General features: G+C 37.3%; 2 protein-coding genes across 5 annotated transcripts in view; one reads left to right on the top strand and one right to left on the bottom strand.

Annotated features, from left to right (window-relative positions):
- Positions 1-2178: 2178 nt before the first annotated feature.
- LOC119560283 (neprilysin-2-like) lies at positions 2179-4294 on the bottom strand. Its single transcript, XM_037873654.1, has 2 exons — positions 3239-4294; positions 2179-3177 (listed from the first exon to the last, which is right to left on the bottom strand). The coding sequence occupies exons 1-2, from the start codon at positions 4292-4294 to the stop codon at positions 2179-2181; spliced, it is 2055 nt and encodes a 684-aa protein (XP_037729582.1).
- Positions 4295-7154: 2860 nt separating this feature from the next.
- LOC119561001 (histone-lysine N-methyltransferase, H3 lysine-79 specific) overlaps positions 7155-23251 on the top strand; it is a 43277-nt gene continuing 27180 nt past the window's right edge. For 3 of the 4 annotated variants that reach the window (XR_005221052.1, XM_037874816.1, XM_037874818.1), the window contains exons 1-2: positions 7155-7391; positions 7787-8080. The gene's annotated coding sequence lies outside the window, so the exon portion shown is untranslated. Of the gene's footprint in view, positions 7698-7786; positions 8081-23251 lie in introns of all 4 variants that reach the window. The other variant, XM_037874817.1, reaches the window with a different exon arrangement.

Raw genomic sequence — 23251 nt, 5'->3', positions numbered from 1 at the left:
CCTCATTGCTTTTTGCAGTGCCTTTTCGGGAGGCTCCGAGGGCTCCACCAGAGCGATTGAATCTAGTATTAGAAGAAAAATTAGTTTTGAAAATAGAACGAGACGAAAATAAAAACGAGTGATCGAAAGTAATCATTATTTGTAAGTTTTATTTATAATAAAAGATGTGTTATCTTTGGTATTCAATGTAAAAATCCCAGAAGTCATTTAAAAATTAAACTTACAAACAATAGTTACTTTCGGCCCCAATAAAAACTTACTTAACAAGCCGCGGACGAAATTTGGGTAGACTTTGAGCTTCTTAGTGCTTCCCGGAACTCTGATCGCCACACACTGCGCAGTCACTGAAGCTCGACATGGTCACCGCCGCCAATGGGGGTCGCGACGGACTGAATCGGGTCCTTCTGGATATTGGCGGTTTTATATGCGACCTGGTCGCCCGATACCCACAAATGATATGCAAACCAGCTACACAAAAAAAAACCAATGCCTCTTTAAAAAAGCATTTGTATATTTTATAATTTCATATTCTTTGGATCGAAATGTAGTAAAGGAATATATTCATGTAATCAATAGAATTTTTTATGAATTTCGGAATCGATATCTCTTTTGCATATGACAGTCTTATGGCAATCATTTCCGAAGCCACATTTTTTTAACCCATTTGGGATATTGTTGCCTAATGTTTCCTTATAAATACAAAATTTAACAAAATGGTCATTATTCCATGCATCCTTGTATAACGCTAGACTCCGGAACCAGAGATCGAATATAGAAACACTCTTAAATCCATTTCCATTTGTATCTTAAGTACATAATTATACGACTGGGTGGTTTTTAAGACTTCAAATTTAAATTTATTTGCATGTAATGAAAAATTTTACAAAAGGGTTTTTATAAAGTATTTAAGATATAAATATTTCTGAGCTACATTATTATATATTTCCTGTAGTGTAGGACAGCATTGTGCCAAAGCGTGATTCGAGGATTTTTGTTTGTCCGAGACGTTCTGGCAGGGGGCGTGGCGCGTCAAAAGTGACAATCATCTACTGCTATTCCGGAGCGTGTTAACAATTTGTAAACAATTATTGTTTTGCTCTGTGATTGGACGCGCGCTTGCCACTTGAAGTGTCCGCGCTGAGGTCCTTTTGTACTGACATTTCGGGTAAACACCGAAGACGTTCGTGGGTGGAGAATAGAATAGGGTTGGGTTTGTAAGTCTTCCTGGTTTATATTCCTGCATTTCCTTGGGCGAATCGCGAAACTATTTAATTAAACGTTATCTGTAAGTCACAGCTTTTATTTAATTCTGAGCTAAGGTTCCTAATACATATTGTAGATAGTTCATTCACATCATATAGGCTAATCCCTATTTCTGAACTGGAGATTCGTTGAGTTTCGGTCAACCGTTTTTCAGCCGCTCTATAATAGTGCCCTACATGAGTAAAGATAGAGTTTAAGCCAAGAGAGAACACTGTAGTCTAGTGACTCGACTATCAGTTACCCGTTAATTAGCTAAGGGGAGTGTGAGCTAGCGACTGTTCCCAAAGTTGCACACTAAGCCTCCTAGCGTCTATTGCTTTATTTGCTTATAACTTTTTAATGGATATTTAATCTGGGCGCTAGACAGGCCTTAGCAATATAGACATTACGGTGGCCGTGGCAGCCTGCTAAAAGAAACTTGTACGAACGGGCGGACATGGCTAGTGATCCTAATCAAGACTATACATACGAGTTTCAAAAAAGTGAATCACGAGAGATTTCCCACATTCCTAGAGGAGATATGCGACTGTCAGGACGGGGCGAAACGATCTCGGAGGGTGAAGGTAGGTGGTGGGCTCAGTAACTGAACATTTTAATTTTTACCAGTCTGCAGTAAGTGAAGTTTGTCACCCTGAAGGGTAATCAATACAACTTGGAACGGGAAAGAAATACAGTAGACAGTCATCGCATGAAGATCCTCGAAAGCGACATTAGCCCAATCGAACTTGCGCAACACAGACGTGCACTGAAGTTGCAACAACAGACGTGCTTTCTATACCTGAGAATTTCCATATTGCCTACAACATAGACTTTCAAAATTAAAATAAATAACTACAGACAATAAACATGCAAATGGTTATAGCTCACAATGTGTATTAAAATGTAAAATTTTATAATGATTTGTATGCTTAAAGATTACCACATGTGACAAGTTTCAGCAGCAACGCGCATACCACTTCCAACGGGACAGTTGAAGGCCTGGAAGAAATCTTCGATGTTGGATAAGGTTCCCAGTACGCGGTACTTCTCGATAGTGTGAGTTTCTTCATTATCCAGCTGATTCCATAAATGCTCCTCCTTGTAATCCGAGCAAAATATCTGAGCGAAGCCCAGGAAAAAGAGTTGCTCCGGCAAGAGGTCAAGACCTGGCAACTGCTCGTTGATCCTGTCCTGCTTAGGGTCCTCCAGCAGTTGCTCCATGTGGCTGCGGTAGGCCTCCAGAGCCTGCCTCAATCCGCCACTGTCGGCAATGTTCTCGTCCACCGTTTTATTTCCATCGACATGGCGATCGATCTCCGGTATCAGATACTTACTGTAAGCTTTTACAAAGCACTCAGTGCTCTTAAAGCCCAGTTTCAATTTCTCCGACCACCAAGACAGACGTTTTCCATCGACATCGTATCGAGAGCCTTGGGTGTCGAAGGCGTGGGTGAGTTCGTGGCCAATCACGTAACCCAAGGTGCCGAGTTTCAGGGAGTGCGGCCAAGAATGGTGGTAAACTGGTGACTGTAGAATGCCAGCCAATACATAAATAGAATTATCCAAGACATGATAAAAAGCTTGCACCTGCATCGCCAGCAGAACCTTCTGTGGCAAGGCCTCTTTAGACAGTTCCATATAGTGGCGGCCGCTGAATCGATTTATGTCGACACTGAGGCGGTGCAAGTTAATATTGGTCTCAGCATAACTGTCGTCAATTATTTCAAGACGGTTGATCTCCCGAATCAGGCGCTCAGTACGCAAGCTGTCCTCCCCGGAGCCGATGACAGATTGTATTCTCGATTCCTTGAGAAGTGCCTTTTCTCGAGTCTCCGGGTCCAACCAATCGGCTTCCTCAAGCGACCTTCGGAATCCCTTTCGCAGTTCCTGTACAATTTCAGACACTTCCAACCGTTCCTTCTCGGTGAAGTACTCCTGAAAGCATAACCATTTTGAAGGATCAAAATCAATTGTATATTACGACTCCGAGACTTACCGCCATGTACATTTTGTTGAAGAGGAAAGCCATGGAAGTCCGCAGAGTTCTTTTGCAAAAATCTCTTTGGTACTTGGCTTCACTTAGCTTGGCATCGAATTGGTAGAGCAGTTTCATGGCCATATAATTGGCCGCAGCCTCAGGGTGGCGGGCACACACCTTTTCGATCTCCACTAAGTAGGAATTACACATATCATCGTGTTCACTAATGTTCCAGACAATGTCCAAGTAGTTAGTATAGTCGAACTTTGAGCACCGATAAATATCATCATCGTTTATTTCAGCAGCCACCAGCGCCTCGCGCCAGAAAGCAAAGACCCCGTCGATCACTTCCGCAATTTTGTCCTCCGGCAGTTGAAAGGACCTTAAGTATCCGCGCATACGCTTCTCGTTAAGTCGGTAGACGCGGGAAGAGTTGCTGTCGATGCTGTCCTTTTGAACGATGGAGTCAAAACCCAGTAACGGCTTTAGCACTTGCGACAAAAACGGATGCGAATCTTGTAGCTTTTCGCGAATAAAACCTGATGTCCCGTAATTGGTCAAGTGGGCGCTCATATTAAACCAGTTAAAGTTGGAGGCATTCCAGGCAGCACCATCGACGGCGGGAAAGCCTCCGATCGACCTGATAAGCTTTAAGTAATTTGGATCGGCAGCAGGAAACGGATAGAGATCTGCCCCTAGACAGGCATTGTAGAATCGTTGGGCAACCCTCAGCTCGCTGGAAACGTTGAGAGACTCCGCCAGATCCGACATGCCCAAAAGTTGTTCCGTGATGTCATCTAGTGTGTAGCTAATGTCATTCGTTGAAACGCTCCCTTTGGTGGAGAATCGGTCCTGTTTCACGTTTCGATAGTTTCCACAGGCGTACTCGTAGAAGTTGTCACAGGGTGCTACACTGAAGTTCATGTAGGACTTCCTGAGATCTGCATGGGACTGCAGGTAGTTTGTAAATTTTACCGTTCTGGCGTTTCCTTTCGCGGAAAACTCCAGTAGAAATAAAAATATCAGAAATCCACATAGACCGGTGGATCTCAAGCTTATCGAACAGAGAAACATGTTTTTGACTAATGTCACTCTTATCAGCGACTTATGGGCCTTAAATGGTTCCGTATGCAAAACTTAGACTGGCTTCGACTTCTTGATTTAAAGCAAGATTTCGAACTGTCTGCTTCCTAAAGTCATGACCATTTATAGATGAATATTCGGGCGAGATAAGAATTCAAGAGTTGAATATAATATATTCACCATGCAATTGCTCTCTCTAAATTAAATATTTAGTGAATGAAAAGACCTTCTTAACTAGACAAACACAAAAAAAAATTGCAGGCCTTTTCTGATTTTGCTTTTGATAATACTGTTAATACTGTGTCAATACTGTTATATCATCTAAACCAATAGAGAATGAAGATTATTAGTTCAAAACTTTTCTCAGAGAAAAATATTTTTAAGCCGACTAAGTATTAACATTTGTGCAAATCGAATTTGAGTGAAACAGTTTTGGGTAAACAGGCCTGCATGTAAAATAAAAACAAGGAAGAACGCTATAGTCGAGTACCTCGACTATCAGATACCCGTTACTCAGCTAAAGGGACCAAAGGAAAATGGAGATATGCAAGCAGCAAAGCGAGATTGAAATGCGCCACCTACCGGCGGTAGACAGATTAAAGCGATGTGGGCGTTAGCGTGGGCGTGGCAAAGTTTTTTTTTTTGATTAATCGATAGGTATTGACGAGACAAATACATTTCAGCTAAAATTTTTATCTAGCATGAAATTTGTGGGCGCCACAGGCTTGGGCGGCTTGTGAGCGTTAGAGTGGGCGTGGCATATTCGCGTAACAAACATGCGCTGCGCTCAAGCCTACGGAATTTAAATCTGGAATCCCATTTCTCTATTTTTGATATTTTCCGAGATACCCGCGTTCATATTTACGATTTTTTGAAGAATGTGGGCGGTTTGTGGGCGTTAAAGTGGGCGTGGCAATTTTTATACCCGTTACTCGTAGAGTAAAAGGGTATACTAGATTCGTCGGAAAGTATGTAACAGGCAGAAGGAAGCGTTTCCGACCCCATAAAGTATTTATATTCTTGATCAGGATTACTAGCCGAGTCGATCTAGGCATGTCCGTCTGTCCGTCTGTCCGTCTGTCCGGATGAACGCTGAGATCTTGGAAACTATGAGAGCTAGGATATTGAGATTTGGCGAGCAGATTCCTGAGCTTCTTACGCAGCGCAAGTTTGTTTCAGTAGAGTGCCACGCCCACTCTAACACCCACAAGCCGCCCAAAACTGTGGCTTCTACAGTTTTGATGCTAGAGTAAAAATTTAAACTGAAATGAATTGTTCTCATCAATACCTATCGATTGACCTAAAAAAAAGTTTGCCACGCCCACTTTAGCGCCCACAAACCGCCCACAAACTTCAAAAAATCGTAAATATGAACGCGGATATCTCGGAAACTATCAAAGATAGAGTATTGGGATTTCAGATTTAGATTCCGTAGGCTTGAGCGCAGCGCATGTTTGTTACGCGAATATGCCACGCCCACTCTAACGCCCACAAACCGCCCAAGCCTGTGGCGCCCACAATTTTTATGCTTGACTAAAAATTTTAACTGAAATGTATTGGTCTCGTCAATGCCTATCGATTGATCCAAAAAAAAATTTGCCACGCCTACCCTAACGCCCACAATGCTTAAATCTGTCTTCCGCCGGTAGGTGGCGCATTTAAATCTCGCTTTGCTGCTTGCATATCTCCATTTCCCTTTGGTCCCTTTAGCTGAGTAACGGGTATCTGATAGTCGAGGTACTCGACTACAAAGATTCTCAGTGCAAAACAGAGAAACGTCAGGCTTCAGAGCGCTGCGCGCCAACTTCGTGTTTTTACACTCACACTAATGCAAGGCAAACTTGTATGTGTGTGCCGACCACTGTAGAACCTCAATTTCGAACATTTAAAAAATGCCGCTAACGCCATTTTGGGAAAAGTCTTAGTGCCAAGCAAATACCAACTTATCAGGAATGCTTAAATTTTACACCTACAAAAGCTAAATGCTTTGAAACCGCGTCCATTTTAAAGTTATCTAATTTTTGTTTATTTATTATAAGTATCGTTTCGATTTCAAGATACATCTGTATCACCTAATATTTTTTTATTTTTATAAAAAATATGTGATCACACTAGCAAATAAAGGTTAATTCTTTATTGTACGTTAAAATCGAATTCAATAGAAATCTTTACAATTTTAATTCCCCCGATAGTCCTTTAAATTACTTTTTCTTATATATTATATAAATGTAATTTTCACCCAAAAAATAAATGTTGAGTTTTAATATTGGTGGACAACGGAGATAGTTCCCTCAATAAGAACCAGTTGTAACTTCTATTTCGACCTATCGATAGTTTACTGAATAATTAAGAAATCAGCATTAACAGACATCTTACTTGGATTATTCTATTCTTTCCCCATAGTAATTAAATATTAACCAACACTTTACCTATACTTTGTAAGTAAAATATTTCACTATATAAATATTCCTTTTTGAAAACGATAATTATGTTCAAACATTTTTCAATATAGACAAAAAAATATTTGTATATATTTGTAATCTAACATGTGTTTCATATACTGTATTTAAATTTGTTTACACCATGAATAGGTAAATTTTAATTTTAATTTCCATTTCGCCAACGATCAATCGAATATTCGATATCAGCCAGGCGTTAGGCGATTTCGTGCCACCCGTTAGGGATTTTTCCGTTTCCCTTATTGTCATCTTTCTTTTGTGTTTTGTCTCTCTCTTTCGCCCATCTTGTATCTGACACTTACGCTGAGGCTGTCTCGCTTGTTTACTGACACTTACGTTTTGCCGCACTTACGTTTTTCTTACGTAGTCTTGCCTCTTCTGCTTTGTTTTCATTCGAGAATCATTCGTCGAAAATTTCGCTGGAACGGACGTGTCGTTGCGCCGTCCTCTTCGTCGCGCGCGTGTGTGTGTGGTGTGTCTGTGTGTACTGAAACATTTTGGGGTCGCAGCAAATCGGAGAAATATTCTTAATTACTTATACAACATAAGTGTTTGTTCTTGCGGCAAAGCGATTGTGGCAATAGTGCGATTTAACCGCAAAGGAGAATACGAAAAGTCTGCTGAATTACGTGAGTAGTTGGTCTGTGTGTGTGTGCCAGAGCGAGGCGGCAAATCAGTGCGGCGTGAAAGGGAAAGAGCAGCAAAATATAATTCGCTGCGAATGCTTCTGTGTTCGTGCCTGTGTTTAGTGTGCATGTGTGCTAAAACAAATGCCTAAATTGCAACAAAGAAAATTGTATGAAATATACGAAGCGAAGAGCAGAGCGAAAGCGACGAAGAAAAAAGAGGCTGCTGCCTAAAGAAGAAGCGGAAGAAGAAGCAGCAGCAGCAGCCGCCGCGAGTTTTTTCGCGCGTGTGTTAGTGTGCATACAAATGTATGTGAAAAATAAAGAATAAGAGGAAGCAAAAGCAAATCATCAAAAAGTGTTAAAATTAATCACATGTATTTCCACATTTCTTGCAGCGCTTGACAACGAAAATAATATTTAGTAAATGCAAAATACGAGAAAGGTTAATTATAATGCTTAATCAGTGAACTGCGGTTTCAAACGTCTTCGTCTTCCCCCTCTGCATTTTCTTAAACAACCAAAATCCACAGCAACAACAACGAATGGAATAAAATAAAAACCAAGAACTTTGAAGAGAGCGGTGAGAGAGAGAGGCGTCGGCTAACGGCTAACGGCTTATCAATTGAAATTGACAAAGCACGAGGAAAGAGAAGGAGAGAAGAAGAAGCAGAGCGCTGAGTGCGCGAAATGTGAGTAATCTTATAAACCGAAAAACGAAAAAAAGAACTAAAGTATTACAACAAGGAAAAGACAGGGCAGAAATCTTATAGCGTTTCTTCGAAAACCGTAGGAAAATAGCAATCTTAGCTTGCACAAAAGGCAAGAAAGTGTGTTCACTGGTTTATTATTTTGTACTCGCTCTCTGATAAGAGCGGAAGTGTAATAACAGACCTTGGGAAAAGCAAACCGTATTTATTTATCGTAGTACCCATGTGCCGGATACTTTGAAATCTGGGGCAGTTAATTATAATTGTCAGTGGGAAGACAGTGGGCGTTCGCTTCGACAACAGTGTCATAAAAGGGTTTCCAATTTTATGGGGACTAATATTGAGTGTTTCTTGAGGCTGGGTTGAAAATTACAATTGTCATTACTATCATTTTTGGTATAGGAACGTTTTTTGTTGTGAACTGTAAATCAAATGCGGCTTATAGAGCTGAAAGGTAAAAATCTAAAGAGAGTGCTCATTATTTGTTATTATTATTATATAAGTAATATTTAAAAATGTATGTGGTGTTTTGATTAGCGTGCGCTGGCTCTTATATTATATGATTAGAAATGCTTTTGTTTTTTACCATTTGAATTTTCTCTCGGGAACCCAATAAGATTGGTCCATGCTGAAGTGATTTATCTGCTGTTGTGTTTGACTTTGGCTATTAAAAGCTATGCAGTTGTCAGTTTCAGTCTATAAAATCCAATTAAAGGAACACAAAATGCCCCTGATCAAGTTAGAGAGGCTATTTTCTTGTTAACTGCAGGCAAAAGACCCGAAAACCAAAAACCAATTATGGCCAACTAGTTTGTCTGGCTTAAGGTGATTGAGGGGGTGGCGGGGTCTGGAAATATGCGTGCTTTTTGGCCACTGCGTCTTTGGCCATTTAGCCGTTTGTCCTGACCGCAAGTTTTCTGTCAATTAGAAGTTGTTGCAAGAGTTTCGTTATTCTTGTGTAGTGCGTCTTGAATCTTTTTGCATACACTGAAAGTAACACGAAAGAACAAATTTCAAATAAATCATGGATATCAATCCCATCAATCTAATAAAAAAGCTAATTATATATTTTATTGTTAAATTATATGTAAAAATAATCAAATTTAAAAACTAGGTAAATAAAAAAACACAATGTACTTAATTGGTTCACTCTATCTAACATTTACTGTACTTAGATAGTTTTTTGTGGCCGCTGCATTGGGTACACACACACACAAACAGTCGCAAGTAAAACAGAAACAAATAAAATGAGAAAAACTGACAGTTTTTGCTTCCCACTTTATCTCCTTGAGTTTGCTGTTGCTTTATTTTGTTGTTGCCATTGCACGCTCTTCATTCCGCCTACTGCTGCTTCTTCTTTTTCTTTCTGCTAGCTTTTGATGCCTGCATATGTACATACATATGTATGTGTTTATGTAGAAAAGAGATACCGTTGTTTGGGTGCTTTTCTTGTCTTCCCGCTCTTCTCTTATCTTCCGCTTCTCTTCCTGGTTGAATCTTCTTCTTTCACAGATTACAACGTTCCTTTTTGGCGCTGTTTTGAAACACACAGAGAGAAAAAAGATAACTTTTTTAGAATTTTAGTTTATAACAATACGATAAATATTTGTGACTTGTGTCTCAAGTTTTCCCTTGCATCCACAATTCTCCCCAAAGGGAATTTAAAACTTACTTTTTACCTTGCTTCATTATAAACATATATATTTGAAAATACCCCATGAACAATTCGACTGCCTGTGTCATGGCATCTACTCACACTCGTGCAAATTGGCTGTGTATCTATGTGGGACAGAAATAGTTGCATTTTGGAGGTCTGCACTTTCATGGCGGAAACTCGAAAGCGAAACAATGCCATAAATACAACAAACACACACACACACGGCTACTGAAACAAAAATAGATAAATAAATTCGAAAAGAACAAGGAAAAACTTTTACAGAATGCGAGTGCAAAGGGAATTCGTTTATAAAAATGTGGAGATTCGGTGGGAGGGAGTGTGGTAAATGGCCTGCTGTAAAATGTTGTTGACTGTTTAGAACTTAAACTTAAATTTAGAACCAAAAGTTCGAACGCAGCTGCCGGAAAATCAGAAAAAGATACTTAAATAGAAAATGGGGAACGAAAAATACGTACATAAGTGATTGAAGTCTTTCAGGTAAAAAAGTTGGCCCAAAAGTTTTTTCACATCTTTTTTGTATGCACGACGTGAGCTTGAATCTTGAATGTTTATTCCCTTTCTTTTTATTTGTCTATCTTTGGCTCTTTCCACGTGTGTGTATAGTGTTTTTTGACAGTTGAATGAACTCAAGCATTTATTAAAAAAAGAAAGAAGAAAAACAAAAAACTAAATAAAAGCTATCACACACAATAACAAACAGAAAGAGCATGCAAGATAAGCGAAAAGCTACATCTGAGGGCAATATAATAGTATTTGAAGACTTTTGATAAATAAATAAAAAATAAAAATGATATTATCAGATATTCTGATAATCACATATTACTTATTTGTTATCAGCAAATCTTCAAACCTTGCAAAAAAGATTAATACAATTTATTTTCTTGTAGAAGCTAAAACATTGTTTTTAAACCTATTAAGCAAACTTTTGAATTGTTTAATTTCTACTTAGTAGAAATTGTTTATTAAATATATTCAAGTGATCACTATTGTTTTGACCACCGTTGTACCTAGATAGTGAGAGGGAGCAGAGCAGGTATAGAGAGAATGAGAGCGGGATAAAGACAGCCAAGCGAGATAGAGAGACCCCACCAGTCAAGCCACAAAAAGTAATTTTGTGTTGAAGCTAGAAAAAAGAGGAAAAAAAACAAAATAAAAAACACACTGCGTGCAGGCCTTTCAATAAGTGTAGGCATGGGCGGGGGAAAGGGGAGCCAGAGTGTTGGAAGGGGGGTTGAGGGAATCGGGGTCCACAGCCAGACAGTAAATGAAGTTTACGTGGATTTGTTGGCCGGCAATGTTTGTTGCCTTTATTGGTTTTCCTTTGCCTCTCTTTTTCTGTTGTTTTGTGCAGCTTTATATTTTATTTTTATTGTTGAGATACGCTGGATATGCAACTTTGTATGGGACATTAGATACAGAGAATTGGTTTTTGGTCTCACAAATAGCACAGAATGGAAAATAGTTTAGGTTCAGTGTGGTATTTGGAATGGCAACATTTCCTGGCCAGACTAGAAAAATAAATACCCGAAATTGTTCAGTTCCATATCATTTCTTTGACTGTTGGCGCTAAAATTAAAAAAAATATATTTAAAGCAAGATCTTTTGGGTTTTATTTTTAAACTGATCTTTAAAGGAAAAAGTATTTTTTTTTAAACGACATTGGTATGGTGATTTTTCTTAAATTGGGCTAGATTCAAAGTAATTCCTAAATACAACCAGTTTTACAAAAGAAAACTTTTTATTCCTTTGGAATCCAACCAATAATGACTAGAAAAATAAATACCCGAAATTGTTCAGTTCCATTTCATTTGTATAATTGTTGGCGCTAAAATTTTAAAAAATATTTCAAGCAAGATCTATTGAGTTATATTATTATTATTTTTCGAAATGACATTCTGGTATGGTGATTTTTCTTAAATTGTGCTAGATTTAATAATAGTTCGTAAATAAAACCAGTTTTAAAAGAGAAAACTTTTTATTCTTACTTTTTGAATCCAACCAATAATGAAGATTGGTTCCACTCCAAGACCTCATGGTGCGCTGTTGCCTGTTTTCAGTTTCTGTGTGTGCCTAATGCATTTTCACTCTCTTTTGAAGTGGGTTTTGAGTGTATGTGGGTGTATTTTTTTCAGATTTTTCGAGAGATGATGTGGGCAGAGGGTTTTTAGAGGGTTCTTCGAATGTTCTTCGTAACAATGGTAATGTAATTTCTTCGGTGTTACGTGGTCTTAAGTATGTTTATTCGTATATGTGGTGTATTCATTCATCGAATCAGCTCCAATCAATGCCATAAATTGAGGTCGGTCCTCGGCCTCTTAATTCCCTTTTTCCAATTTTTCGTGCTGATTCGTCGTTTAATGGGCTTCACTTAAAATCGAATCAAAATATACAAACAATCATACATGTAGTACCCCCTTTTTGGGTCGTTGGCAATTTTTGGTCGCTGTTTTGCCAGCACGCATGACGCGCGCGTTTTTCGTGCTGTTCCAGTTTAAGCTTTAAGTTCTCTGTGGCACATAAATCGATAAATGTTTGCTTAATTCTTGTTTCTTATTTTTACTTTTTCTGGCTCCCTCGGCCACACCTTTTGCTTTTGCAGGATGCAAACAGCTTTTTGTTTTCTGTTTTTGTTGTTTTGCTCTAGATTTTCATGCTGCCTGCCTGATTTTCCACTGTGGCAGCAGCTGCCAAGGAAAAGCCAAAACAGCAAAACATGTGTTTGAAAGCGAAGCCAAGACAAACTGGCGTCGCCTGTCAGAGTGAATAAAGTCTGGTAAAAAGCGAAAAAAATAAAATAAAATTTAAGGGGTCCCGGTCCGGTAGACCCTTCCTGGGTTAAAACAGGAGGCAAGGCGGCAGAGCTAGGGAAACTAATAAAATGGCTTTTGCTGTTGTCTGCCAAAAAAGGTTTATTTATATCCTATCCTAAGGGTTTTTCAGTTTGGGTATACGTTTGAATTAGAAATTAAAACAAAACTTCTGGTTATCTACAAAATGCTAAAGCTAGTAAAACATCCTTTGTTTTAAGAAATGTCTTTTAAATTTTAAATAAATGTTTTCATAATTTGTAACTATAATTTGACACAACAAGGTTTGTTTATTGGAAGATACTATCATCAGCATCTATTTCCTAAGTTACTACTAATGATAACATTGAAATGTAATTCGTAGGGTATATTTAAATCCACATGAACAAACACATTTTTTTTTTGGCCGAACACTGAAATTCAGCCTTCTATATTTGTTATTTCCTTCTGTTCTGCCATTTTTCCTGATGGAAACACGCACGTACAGCAAGGAACCCAACCCATACTGCAAATATATACGTTTTTCTTAGCTTTTCCTTGCAACATTAACAGGGTGAGAAATCAGGTCCGTCTTGGGTTTCCATTTTCGAGCCATAATCTTTGATCAAATGGCGTGATTGACTGATTTATCAAGGATTTTGGCATTTGACTTCTTTTCAGAACAGGCTGTTGCTGTTCTCTTTTTTGGCTTGGGTTTGTTTGAATAATGACGATTATAGTGTGACTGAAAAGAAACAAGGGGCAGTATATCCTGTCGACGATACTTGGCCCCATTTTAATAAAGTTATGAGTAATAATTTTAAAGGACTAGAAACTAAAAACAACTATGCATAACGTTAGCAGTACTATATTTAATATACAATCATTTTTCTAATTGACAACTTGACGTTAATAATCCTTAAATTGAAATTTGGGCGCTCCATTTTTAACATTTATTTTTTAAGAAAAATTAGTTGTTCTGCTTAGTTGATACCAAATTAACAGTTTAACTCTGGAAACATGAAATTTCTAAAATTGTTTGTTACTGGGACGCTACATTTTTACCATTTATTTAAAAAAAGATCGTATTTGTTATGCTAAGTTGATAATAAGTTAGCAGTAAAACTCTTTAAACTTGAACTTTTTGAAAATGTTTTTAGCTAGGATTTTTCAAATTTATCCGTAAATTATTTGTGGAAAACCACTTTGTCGTTTGTCATTTTTATTGTCATTTATTTCCACTCTGTTAAACTTAAACGTTTCCACTTTTTCGATACACTTTTAACATATATTTTCGTTTTGAGGTAAAAGTAAAAAGCTGTGGAAAAGTATATTAGGATATTTTTAATAAGAATCCATTTAATGTAAATGTCTTACGCATCCTTAAAGTAAATTAAAGCAATTGCTTTAAGTTGGCCTAATGAGAAACTCTTCCTTTCGGTTAATCATGTCATCAAAACTTGACAAATTACATTTTTGCTGGGTTTCGCAGATTCAATTGGCAAGGGGATTAATACGCAAGATGTCAGCATAAAAATACGTCTAGAAAACAACCTTAATTAGTGGTTTGGCTGATATGAAATAAAAGTAGATAGATAAGGAATCCTTAGAAAAACTTTGCCCTTTTCTAGCTGCGGCATAAAATACCATTATTTCTGTCATTCACGGCTATGTGGCCCGATGAGAAGTCAAGATAGGTAAAAGTTTCTGGCAGATACACGGATACTGGCTTCTCTGCCTTTAACTTGGTTTTTGTAGCCATCGGGGCGTGCAACAGTAAAAACTAACACACGCACAGTTGTGGTCAAGACAATAGCAGAATATAAACACAATATTAATCTTAATATGTATTTTTATTTCCATAATAAACTGCTTATAAATGGATTTTTAAATTTTTTTTGGAATTAGCTTAACCCTGATAAGAAATTAAAGATTTCAAAAACAATATATTTTATAGAACATGATGACACATATGCAGTTACAATAAATTGAAAATGATTCGGATTCGAATACCATTAATATATCATATCATTCAAATTATAACTTAATAATTGTTTGTTTTAGGATTTATACACAATTGTTTGTTATTTTACTTTAAAATAATAAAACCTTCTACAAGAAGAAGAAGAACTTACAACAAAAATAATTATATTTTAACCGTTTTTAATGAAATTCTTCCATAGAGTTATTTAAATTTGAATATAATCAATCTCAATCTACAATATATATTTATTTAATTTATTATTTATTTGTTATTTACTTTAAAATAATAAAATCTTGTAAACTTACAACAAAAATAATTATATTTTAACCGTTTTTAATGAAATTCTTCCATAGAGTTATTTAAATTTGAATATAATCAATCTCAATCTACAATATATATTTATTTAATTTATTATTTATTTGTTATTTACTTTAAAATAATAAAATCTTGTAAACTTACAACAAAAATAATTATATTTTAACCGTTTTTAATGAAATTCTTCCAAAAAGTTCTATAAACTTGAATATAATCAATCTCAACCTACAATAACTATTTATTTAAACGGAACTGTGTATCTTTGAGATGCTGTGGTAACCGTTCCTAGATAGATAGATAGATAGATAGATAGATAGATGGACTTACTTAGCCGCTGCCGTTATGCTAAAATGCCATAAACATAAACAAGGCACACACATGTACGCCGTACCTCATCTACATTCCCAAATCCTCCCTCGGCTCCCTAGGGCCGCCATCCTCTTACATGGCAACAGGGAAAATCGATAACCATTTACGTTGCGTTGTGTATATATACCCAGGCACATAACTTATGTATTTTGTGTTCGCTGTACATGCGCAAAATTCCACAGCCAACATACACACACTAACACTAACTGCAACTTTTTCTCGTAGACAAAACAAAACAAAAAGCAACGAACAAAAGCTGGAAATCCAACACACCACCTACTTTACCACCCCCTTAAAACGCCCCCACTTTTAGCACCCCCTACTTTTCCATCGCCCCTTTCCCGCCCAAGCCCCCGCTCCCTTCCCCTATTTCCCCACCTTTCTCTCAGTCAACGCTGTCATTATTTTCATTTTCAACTTTTTCTTGTGCCATCTAAGCCAGCAAAAAACCACCCACTCCCCACCCACCATTCGACCTCATTCACACAGTGGAAAAGCTCAGCACACTTTTCTCAACCCCCCTACCGCTCGGAAAGTCCCTTTTCCCCTGCCCAATCCCCACCTCTCCGTTTCCCCTGAAGCCGCAGCTGGCAACGCACATTTTGATAACATTTTTGATAAAAATAATGCGGCAACAACGCCCCAAGCTCAACTTTTGGGTGGAACGGGGGGTGGCACTGTCTGCTGCGGGGGCAAGGGGGGGGGGTTTGGTGGTGGGGGTGGGGGAAACGTGCCAGGTCAGTGGGTGGCGGTTGGGTGGGCTGGCATCTTGTCTGCAGCTGTAGCTGTGCGTTTGTGTTTGTGTAACTAGTTTTTGCGCCCATTTTTACTTTGGCATTCTTGACGATGCGCTGTTGCCACACTTCGCACACAAAAAGAAATCTTAGATTCAAAGAGGTCTCAGCATCAATTTCAATAATATAATTAAGGTAAAATTATTGTGAGTAAAAACTGGAAATATATTTTTTGTTCTTTAGGGGAGAAGTTATTTCAAGGAAACTGATTTCGAAAATATACTTTAAAAATGTTTAGAAATGTAGTTAGGGCACTGATACAATTTTGGTTATTCCTTCAAATATTAAATACATATACAAACCCAAGTAAAAGCCATAGTATTAAGATTCTAATAAGACTTCAATCACGTTAAAACTTTTATATAAATGGTAAATTTACTAAAAGTGTGCATTAAAACCTTTATAATAGGCATATTCCTATTGAATTCACATCCAAAAATTATTTTTGTCTGTGGAGCAACTTGAAGCTCCAAAGGCTTTTTCGTATAAGCCATCTTGCTCTGGTTCACTTTGATGCCGATAATTTAATTCATTGAATATGAAGATAGATTGCGAAAGGTTTCCCAATCTTCGGCGCAAACCATTTCTTGAATTTAAATTACTTTAACTTTGTGGAATCTCGATTTTCAATTTGGTTTCCTCTCTTTGTTCCTATGAAGGCTAATTAAGTTTGCGGAAAGGTTTATAAAAGTTTTGCCTTGCCCCCTAATTGTTGTATAGGCATATTTAATCTCCTGTCAGTTCTGAAATTAAAGCCCAAAGTCAAATGTTTTAGACATTTGGACATACTTTAAGTGCTTTGAGATGAGTTGCGACGTTGACAGAACGAAAAGGGAAAACAATGAATTAGGAGCATTAAGATATCACATAGTTGGATGATTATGTTGAATATTTTGTTGCTTAAAATTCAATTAAGATACTTATGTCAAGATTGATTTGATTTATTTGATTTGGTACAATCATTTATTGATCCCGTTCATAACAATTTGTTGCCAATTCGCAGTAAAAGTTTATAAAGGAAGATGTCGAGTATTTAATTTTTAAAAAATATTCACAATAGAATTTATTAAACTAACATATAAATTTGTTGTTCTTGAATTTAAGGCATTCATTTTTTGTACTCACTAATAAACATTTAATAACCATTTAAAGCTTAGACAGAAAAATGTATTTCACATAGTAACAGTAGTATCTATAATGAATAAAGGAAATTGGCCACGCCCATTTCCCTCCTCCTATGTGTATCGCATTACCAATAACAACAAGGGCAAACTCCAAGCCAATCCCCAAGAAACCCAAGCCATCCATAAATTTGACATTTTCACATTAATTTAATACAAAAATGACGAAAAACTCACATTAAACAAAGAAATAAAAAGGAATAAAAAGAATCCGCCTTGGCGTCCTTGCCAAGAGCTTTGGGGGAAATTTAAATGCAGACGCCATTTTCTATTACTCCACACGTTAAATTTGATGGCGCGCCTTCTTATACCAAAAAACAATATCCTGCCAGGACAGCCGCACCCACAACACCCTCTTAACCGCTCCCAAAAAGTTTTGCGAGCCGAAAATAAAAGCAGGCGAAACAGAAGTCGCTTCTCCTTGCTCCTCCAGCTGCTCCTTTTCAGCCATCTTCGTCCTTTTGGCCATCTTCGTCCTTTCTGCCGCTGACAGCGCCCAAAAGGCAGCACGGAGAACTCGAAATGGAGAGTGTGCTCCTCCTCATTGTACAGTTTTGGCCAAGGTAATAGCACTTGCAAAATGCAACTACAAATCCACATTCTTTCCATAATGTAATTTTCAAGATGAAAAGTTTTATGTTTAACTGAAATACATTTTATTCCTGACATTCTGAGGACTTTAAAGATACAAAACTCTTGTCAATCAGTTAAACCAATATTTTATTAGCCTTCAAATTGAAGTTTATTGTTTGTCTTTTTACAATTTTATAATATTGTTCAGGTACAGTAACACCCCAGTTAAATATAAAAAAGTAACTCTTAAAAATAAATCAATGATTATTATTATTAAAAAAATTAAAATACACATTGTTTATATTAATTGGACAAGAAAACTTATTTTCTCTGCCATCTGTAAGTCTTATATAAAATCATTAAATATCAATTAACTGTAGCATTTCGATTTTAAAGAAACACAATTTACAAACCGGTTATGAGTTAGTCAGATAATATAATTATAAATATTATACTCACAACTAAAACTGAAACCATTAATAATATTTATAATAGCTATATTATATACTAAGAATAATGCAAATGAAATACTTTAGTAGTAAATCCCTAAATTCCCTTCGTAAAGTGCCCTAATCTAGGATCTTGACCCCAGTTGTATAAAGAAGGGCCCATAACCCTAAAGGACTCTACTTTTTCAGCTGTTCTGCAATTTGAAATATTTTGCCAGGCACCGCCCAAAAAAAGTTTCTTAGGGATTTAAGGGAGGGGGGGGGGGGTGATGGGGGGAGGAAGGTGGGTGGCGTTGTGGGAGTAACTCCGCAAAATGATTATTTTTCATGCTTTCTCATTTCGTTTTACTGCCTTCGCTCACACACACACACACACATTCGCGCTGTCGGAAACTTTCACAATAATGCTGCCTTGGGGGTTGCTGTCGCTGCCTCTGCCGCCACCAGCAGAACAAAAGCCAACCCAACCACCACCCACCCATCCACAGGAGGCAGAAGAAGAAAAACAAGCAGCCTCACGTGCGCTGCCTTCGAGAGCAGCGACGTCGGCAGCGGCATCAGCATTGTCTGCCCTTGATTTTATCGATTTTCGCTCGCCCCGCCCCCCGCCCTTTGGCCTTTTTCGGCTGCTGGCAGCGACGTCAGCACCACTCGAAAACTAGTGCTGCCCATTGTGGATTACCAAGTAAGCCAAGGGGATAGGATTTCATTAAACCATATAAACGCCAATCTAAGCATTTGTGAAAGTTATAATGGAAAACCTTAGACTCCTTAGATGTTGAGAAAGCATAATTGTGTACTTGCATTAATTCTAGGGAGCTACTTATTTAAAACTCTTACATCCGAATTCTATGGTTTTTATATTTGATATAGCGCCTATTATTTAATCTTAGAATACAGGTTATACAGTTTTAATTGTTAGAATTGTAAGGTTCTAGGAATACTTCCTTTGAAATTAAACAAATTTTTTATCTTGCTTTTTTGATATGAAAAATGAACTAATTGATTAACTTTCTAAAACGACTTCTTAAACGGTTTAATTTATTAAAGGTATAGAGCTTTTAATAAAGATTACAAACATTCAATTGAATTACTGTACACTTTTATTATTTTGATACATATTTATTTGGATACATATGTATTTATTTTGATACATATTTATTTTGATACATATTTATTTTGAAAAATATTTATTTTTATACATATTTTTTTGATACATATTTATTTTGTATTTCTAACATTAACTTAAAATTCTAAAGCCAGCCAAAAATAGCTAGACTTTAATCAATTAAAAAAAGACAGATTTAACTTAACGATAGCTAGATTTGCCACACATCTCACTGTCTATCTCTGTTTCTCTTATTTTCTGCCTCTTCCTCACACCCAGAAAGGGCGCACACAAGCTAAGCTTTTTGTGAGTGTGTTTGTGTATTCCCCGGCCGGCTCTTTCCCTCTCCCATTTCGTCCTTTCTCTCAGTCTCCATCCCCCTCTTACCCGCTCAGCCTCTCCCGCTCTGTTTTGTATATTATGTGCTTGGCTTGTATTTTATGTGCTGACTGCCGCCTGTTTCGTTATTTATGGCATTTAACCCCACACGAGCGACGAACCACCCACCGCCCACCGCCCAACCACCACCCACTAACCCACCCAGCCACTCACTGAAATTGCTTTATTCAACCCGATACACAGACACATCCACACACACACACAAACATTTACATTCTGCTAGTGTGTATGCGTGCGCTTTAATCTTTTGCCGGCAAATATTTTGCAGCATTTAAATTCGTGGCATTTATCGACCATTTTTGGTGCATTTAAGTTTTCAATTTTTCCGTTTAAGTGACCAACGCCCTCGTTTCCTTTCCTCTCGCTCTCCCTCTCCCTCTCACTCTCTCTCGCTCTCTTTCCGATTGCAAAATGTTGTCCGAGGTCCGGTTCAAATGGCTTTTGCAATTAATTTTCAAATGCTTTGCTAGTTTTATTTTGGTTTATGTGTCCGTACACACATATTTATATCGATGTGTGTCTGTGTGTGTGTGTGGTGTGCAGGTGCATTTTGTGTGCGCTTCTGGCCAGCAAATTTAATTTATACGTATTGTGTGTTAAAGTGAGGCAATCAATTGGGAAATGAAATAGTTAAAGCGGAACAAGAGCGAATTTTCAATGCTTCTCAATTGTGCTTTAATGTGCAATTTAAAGCGTGACTTGCTGCACTAGAATTTTCTTTAATACTCAGCAAAATGTTATGACCTTAAAAAAGTGGAACAAATATTTAAGAAGTGCTAATTTTGCAGTGAGATTTCATCTTAACCAAATTTTTGTCTTAAAACCATTGAAAACATTGTTACCGCATTAATATACAAGTTCGCTTTTCTCTACTTTATCATATATGTAGTGATCCAGAATTAACTTCGGTAACTTCAAGGATATCTTTAGAAAGGGGTATACCTCATTGTTTAATTGCCCTCTCTACACGTCCCTTTTCTACAAACTTAAATTCAATCTTCATTCTCAATTATTTTTCCACTGGGGGCTTTAAAATTTCTTCTGTAACTCAAAAAATACCTTAAATATGAAGATATTACTGCCGTTCTTAACTTTCTATTAGTCCTTTTCTGGCTTTAACTTGTCTTATGGGTCAAACATAAAATTGTTCATTTAAAAAAGTAAAGAATAAATTCATAAAGGTTGAATCACTTAAAAGGATTAAAAGACCAATCCCTACGGTTGATTGTTATCATTCATTCTCAAACACAAAAACAAGGGTTCCATTAATTTTACAACTAATGTATGTATGAATATTGATAGAAACTAATTTTAGCCTAGCACAAGGTACACTTTTTATTTATATTCATACGTATCCACTAGCGAAATACTCGCAAATCCTAACCCAGACCAATAATTTCTTAGCTGTCTCTGGTTTCTGGTCTGGTTTGCTTATCAGATCGCAAATGAGTGTGTTGCCCCCTGTTTAGAGCACCATGAAACAAAGGCTAACAACAGAAACTGTCTACCGAACACGCCCATTTTTGACATAAGGCTATTAACACCATTAAACGGTAAAGCCGGTAAAACGAGGTCCCAGGTTCTCTGGGGGTCTTCGGGCAGACAGTTCTATAAGAGTTGGGTGTGGTTCAGGTTGTGTTGGTTGGTACCTTCTTTCAAAACAAAACGCAGCACGCTGAGTGTAATAAAATGCGAGTCGCGTGCTCGGGCATCATAAATATAAAACTCACAGGAAGACGCAAGTTAACCCTTCGTAAAAACCGCCCCTGACCTCCCATACACTCCGCATAAAATTCCAAGGTAAAGTTCTTAAAGTGCAAAGCCCTTGAAGTGAAATGTAAACATGACAAACATGTCCTTAAACTTTTTGCCCACACTTTTGCGCTGTCCGTCTCTTTCGGTCTCCTATTTCCTGTCTCACTCTCAACTCAGCTGAACTCATTCATTTCAGTTCATGCCACTCGAAGTCGCGACTTGCCGTTGACAAGCCCTTTTTTACGCTTTTGCACTTTTATTTATGCGATAAAAATAAAGCGATAATAAATGTGGCGGGACACAAGCGAAAAGTTATTGCACTCCTCTTTCCGTCTCTTTTCTCGCCGCTGGTCTGTGGCCGTCTCTTTCTTTTGCAGCAACAGCTGTTTGCCTTAAGAAAGTCGCTGCAGCAAAAGTTCAATTGCCCCCTCTGCAGCCCCTGAAAAACCCGTTCCACTCCGCCACTGCAATGCATTTGCATTATTTATTAGCTGTGACTGTGCTTCGTTTCCATTTTGCATGTGTTGCGTAATATCCGCCGAGCAACTCCGTGATCAAGGGAGAAAGAGATAGCGGCGGGGGAGAGATATAAAGAGGTAGGTGTAGGTCAGGTCTAAGGGGTAAATCAAATAACAAATGAGAATAAAATCGATTTAATCCCTCAACTTCGAACGAGGTACAAGTAACTATATGGAACTGTTTATATCTATTTTCCATAAATTATTAGAACAATTATGTATATATCTTTTGAAAACTTTAGATGTTTTTAATGAACTATCAACATAATTTTAGTTTACAATTTCTTAAGGGAACCCGCGTTTATTAATTGTGCCTGAATTGTTAACTAATATTGATTCATAAACAACCCGACCATCTAAAAACCCAACTAGCAATCAAGAAACCCATAACAAATGAGCAAACTATAAAATTAATTCTCATTATTCCCCGATGTTCCATTTTTCCCGCAATTTCCATATCAAATTCGTTCAAATTGTGACAGGTTTATTTTATAATAATACCTGTACTATCGATTTAAAGATAATTGCGAAAAGCACCTGGATAATTTGCCCTCTTACCATTAACAAATACCATAAATTTCACAAGCGATGAGAGGATTCAGTTCAATAGGTTTTGGGTATATAATTAGTGGACCCAACGAGTTAATTACTTACTTTCCAATTGCACATTATATTTGCCATGCAATCGCAACAACTGTGTAACTTTTTTGTGGTTCACAGCTGTTTTTGCTGCTATCTGCTTCTGTTTACATTGTATCTAGCAAAATCAACCACAATTTGTTGTAATCGATACGGTGTAGAAGGTAGTATAATAACATGATACTTTATGTAAGAAGAACAGCAATGAGCGTAGAATAAATTGCATGGAATTTTGTCTGGATTTCTAAGAATCTACTCCGATTCACGTCGATGGTTTTGCAATTGATATACTGGGCTTATAGTTTTCCATGCCTGAAATGAGTCAAAGGTAATAAAACCCAATGAATTGTGGGAAAGAAAGTTTGTTTAATGCGGATACTGAATTTAGTGGAATGGGATTTTTATCATATTCATATTGTTAATCATTGGTGAGTCATTTAAAGGGTTACTTTCGTATTTCGCTTTAAAATGATTATAAAAATGTTATTTATAATTTAGTTTCCAGGGATTGAGCAAGTAATTTGACTTTTGAGTTCATATCGCACGATTTTTTATACAGATATGGTGTAACTTGTGTAAAACCCATTTTAAATATTATTAGCTTG

This window comes from Drosophila subpulchrella, unplaced genomic scaffold (assembly GCF_014743375.2).
Source record: "Drosophila subpulchrella strain 33 F10 #4 breed RU33 unplaced genomic scaffold, RU_Dsub_v1.1 Primary Assembly Seq354, whole genome shotgun sequence".
NCBI classification, from domain to species: Eukaryota; Metazoa; Arthropoda; class Insecta; order Diptera; family Drosophilidae; genus Drosophila; species Drosophila subpulchrella.
Note: the sequence above shows the minus strand (reverse complement) of the source record. Positions and strands in the feature narration are given on the sequence as shown.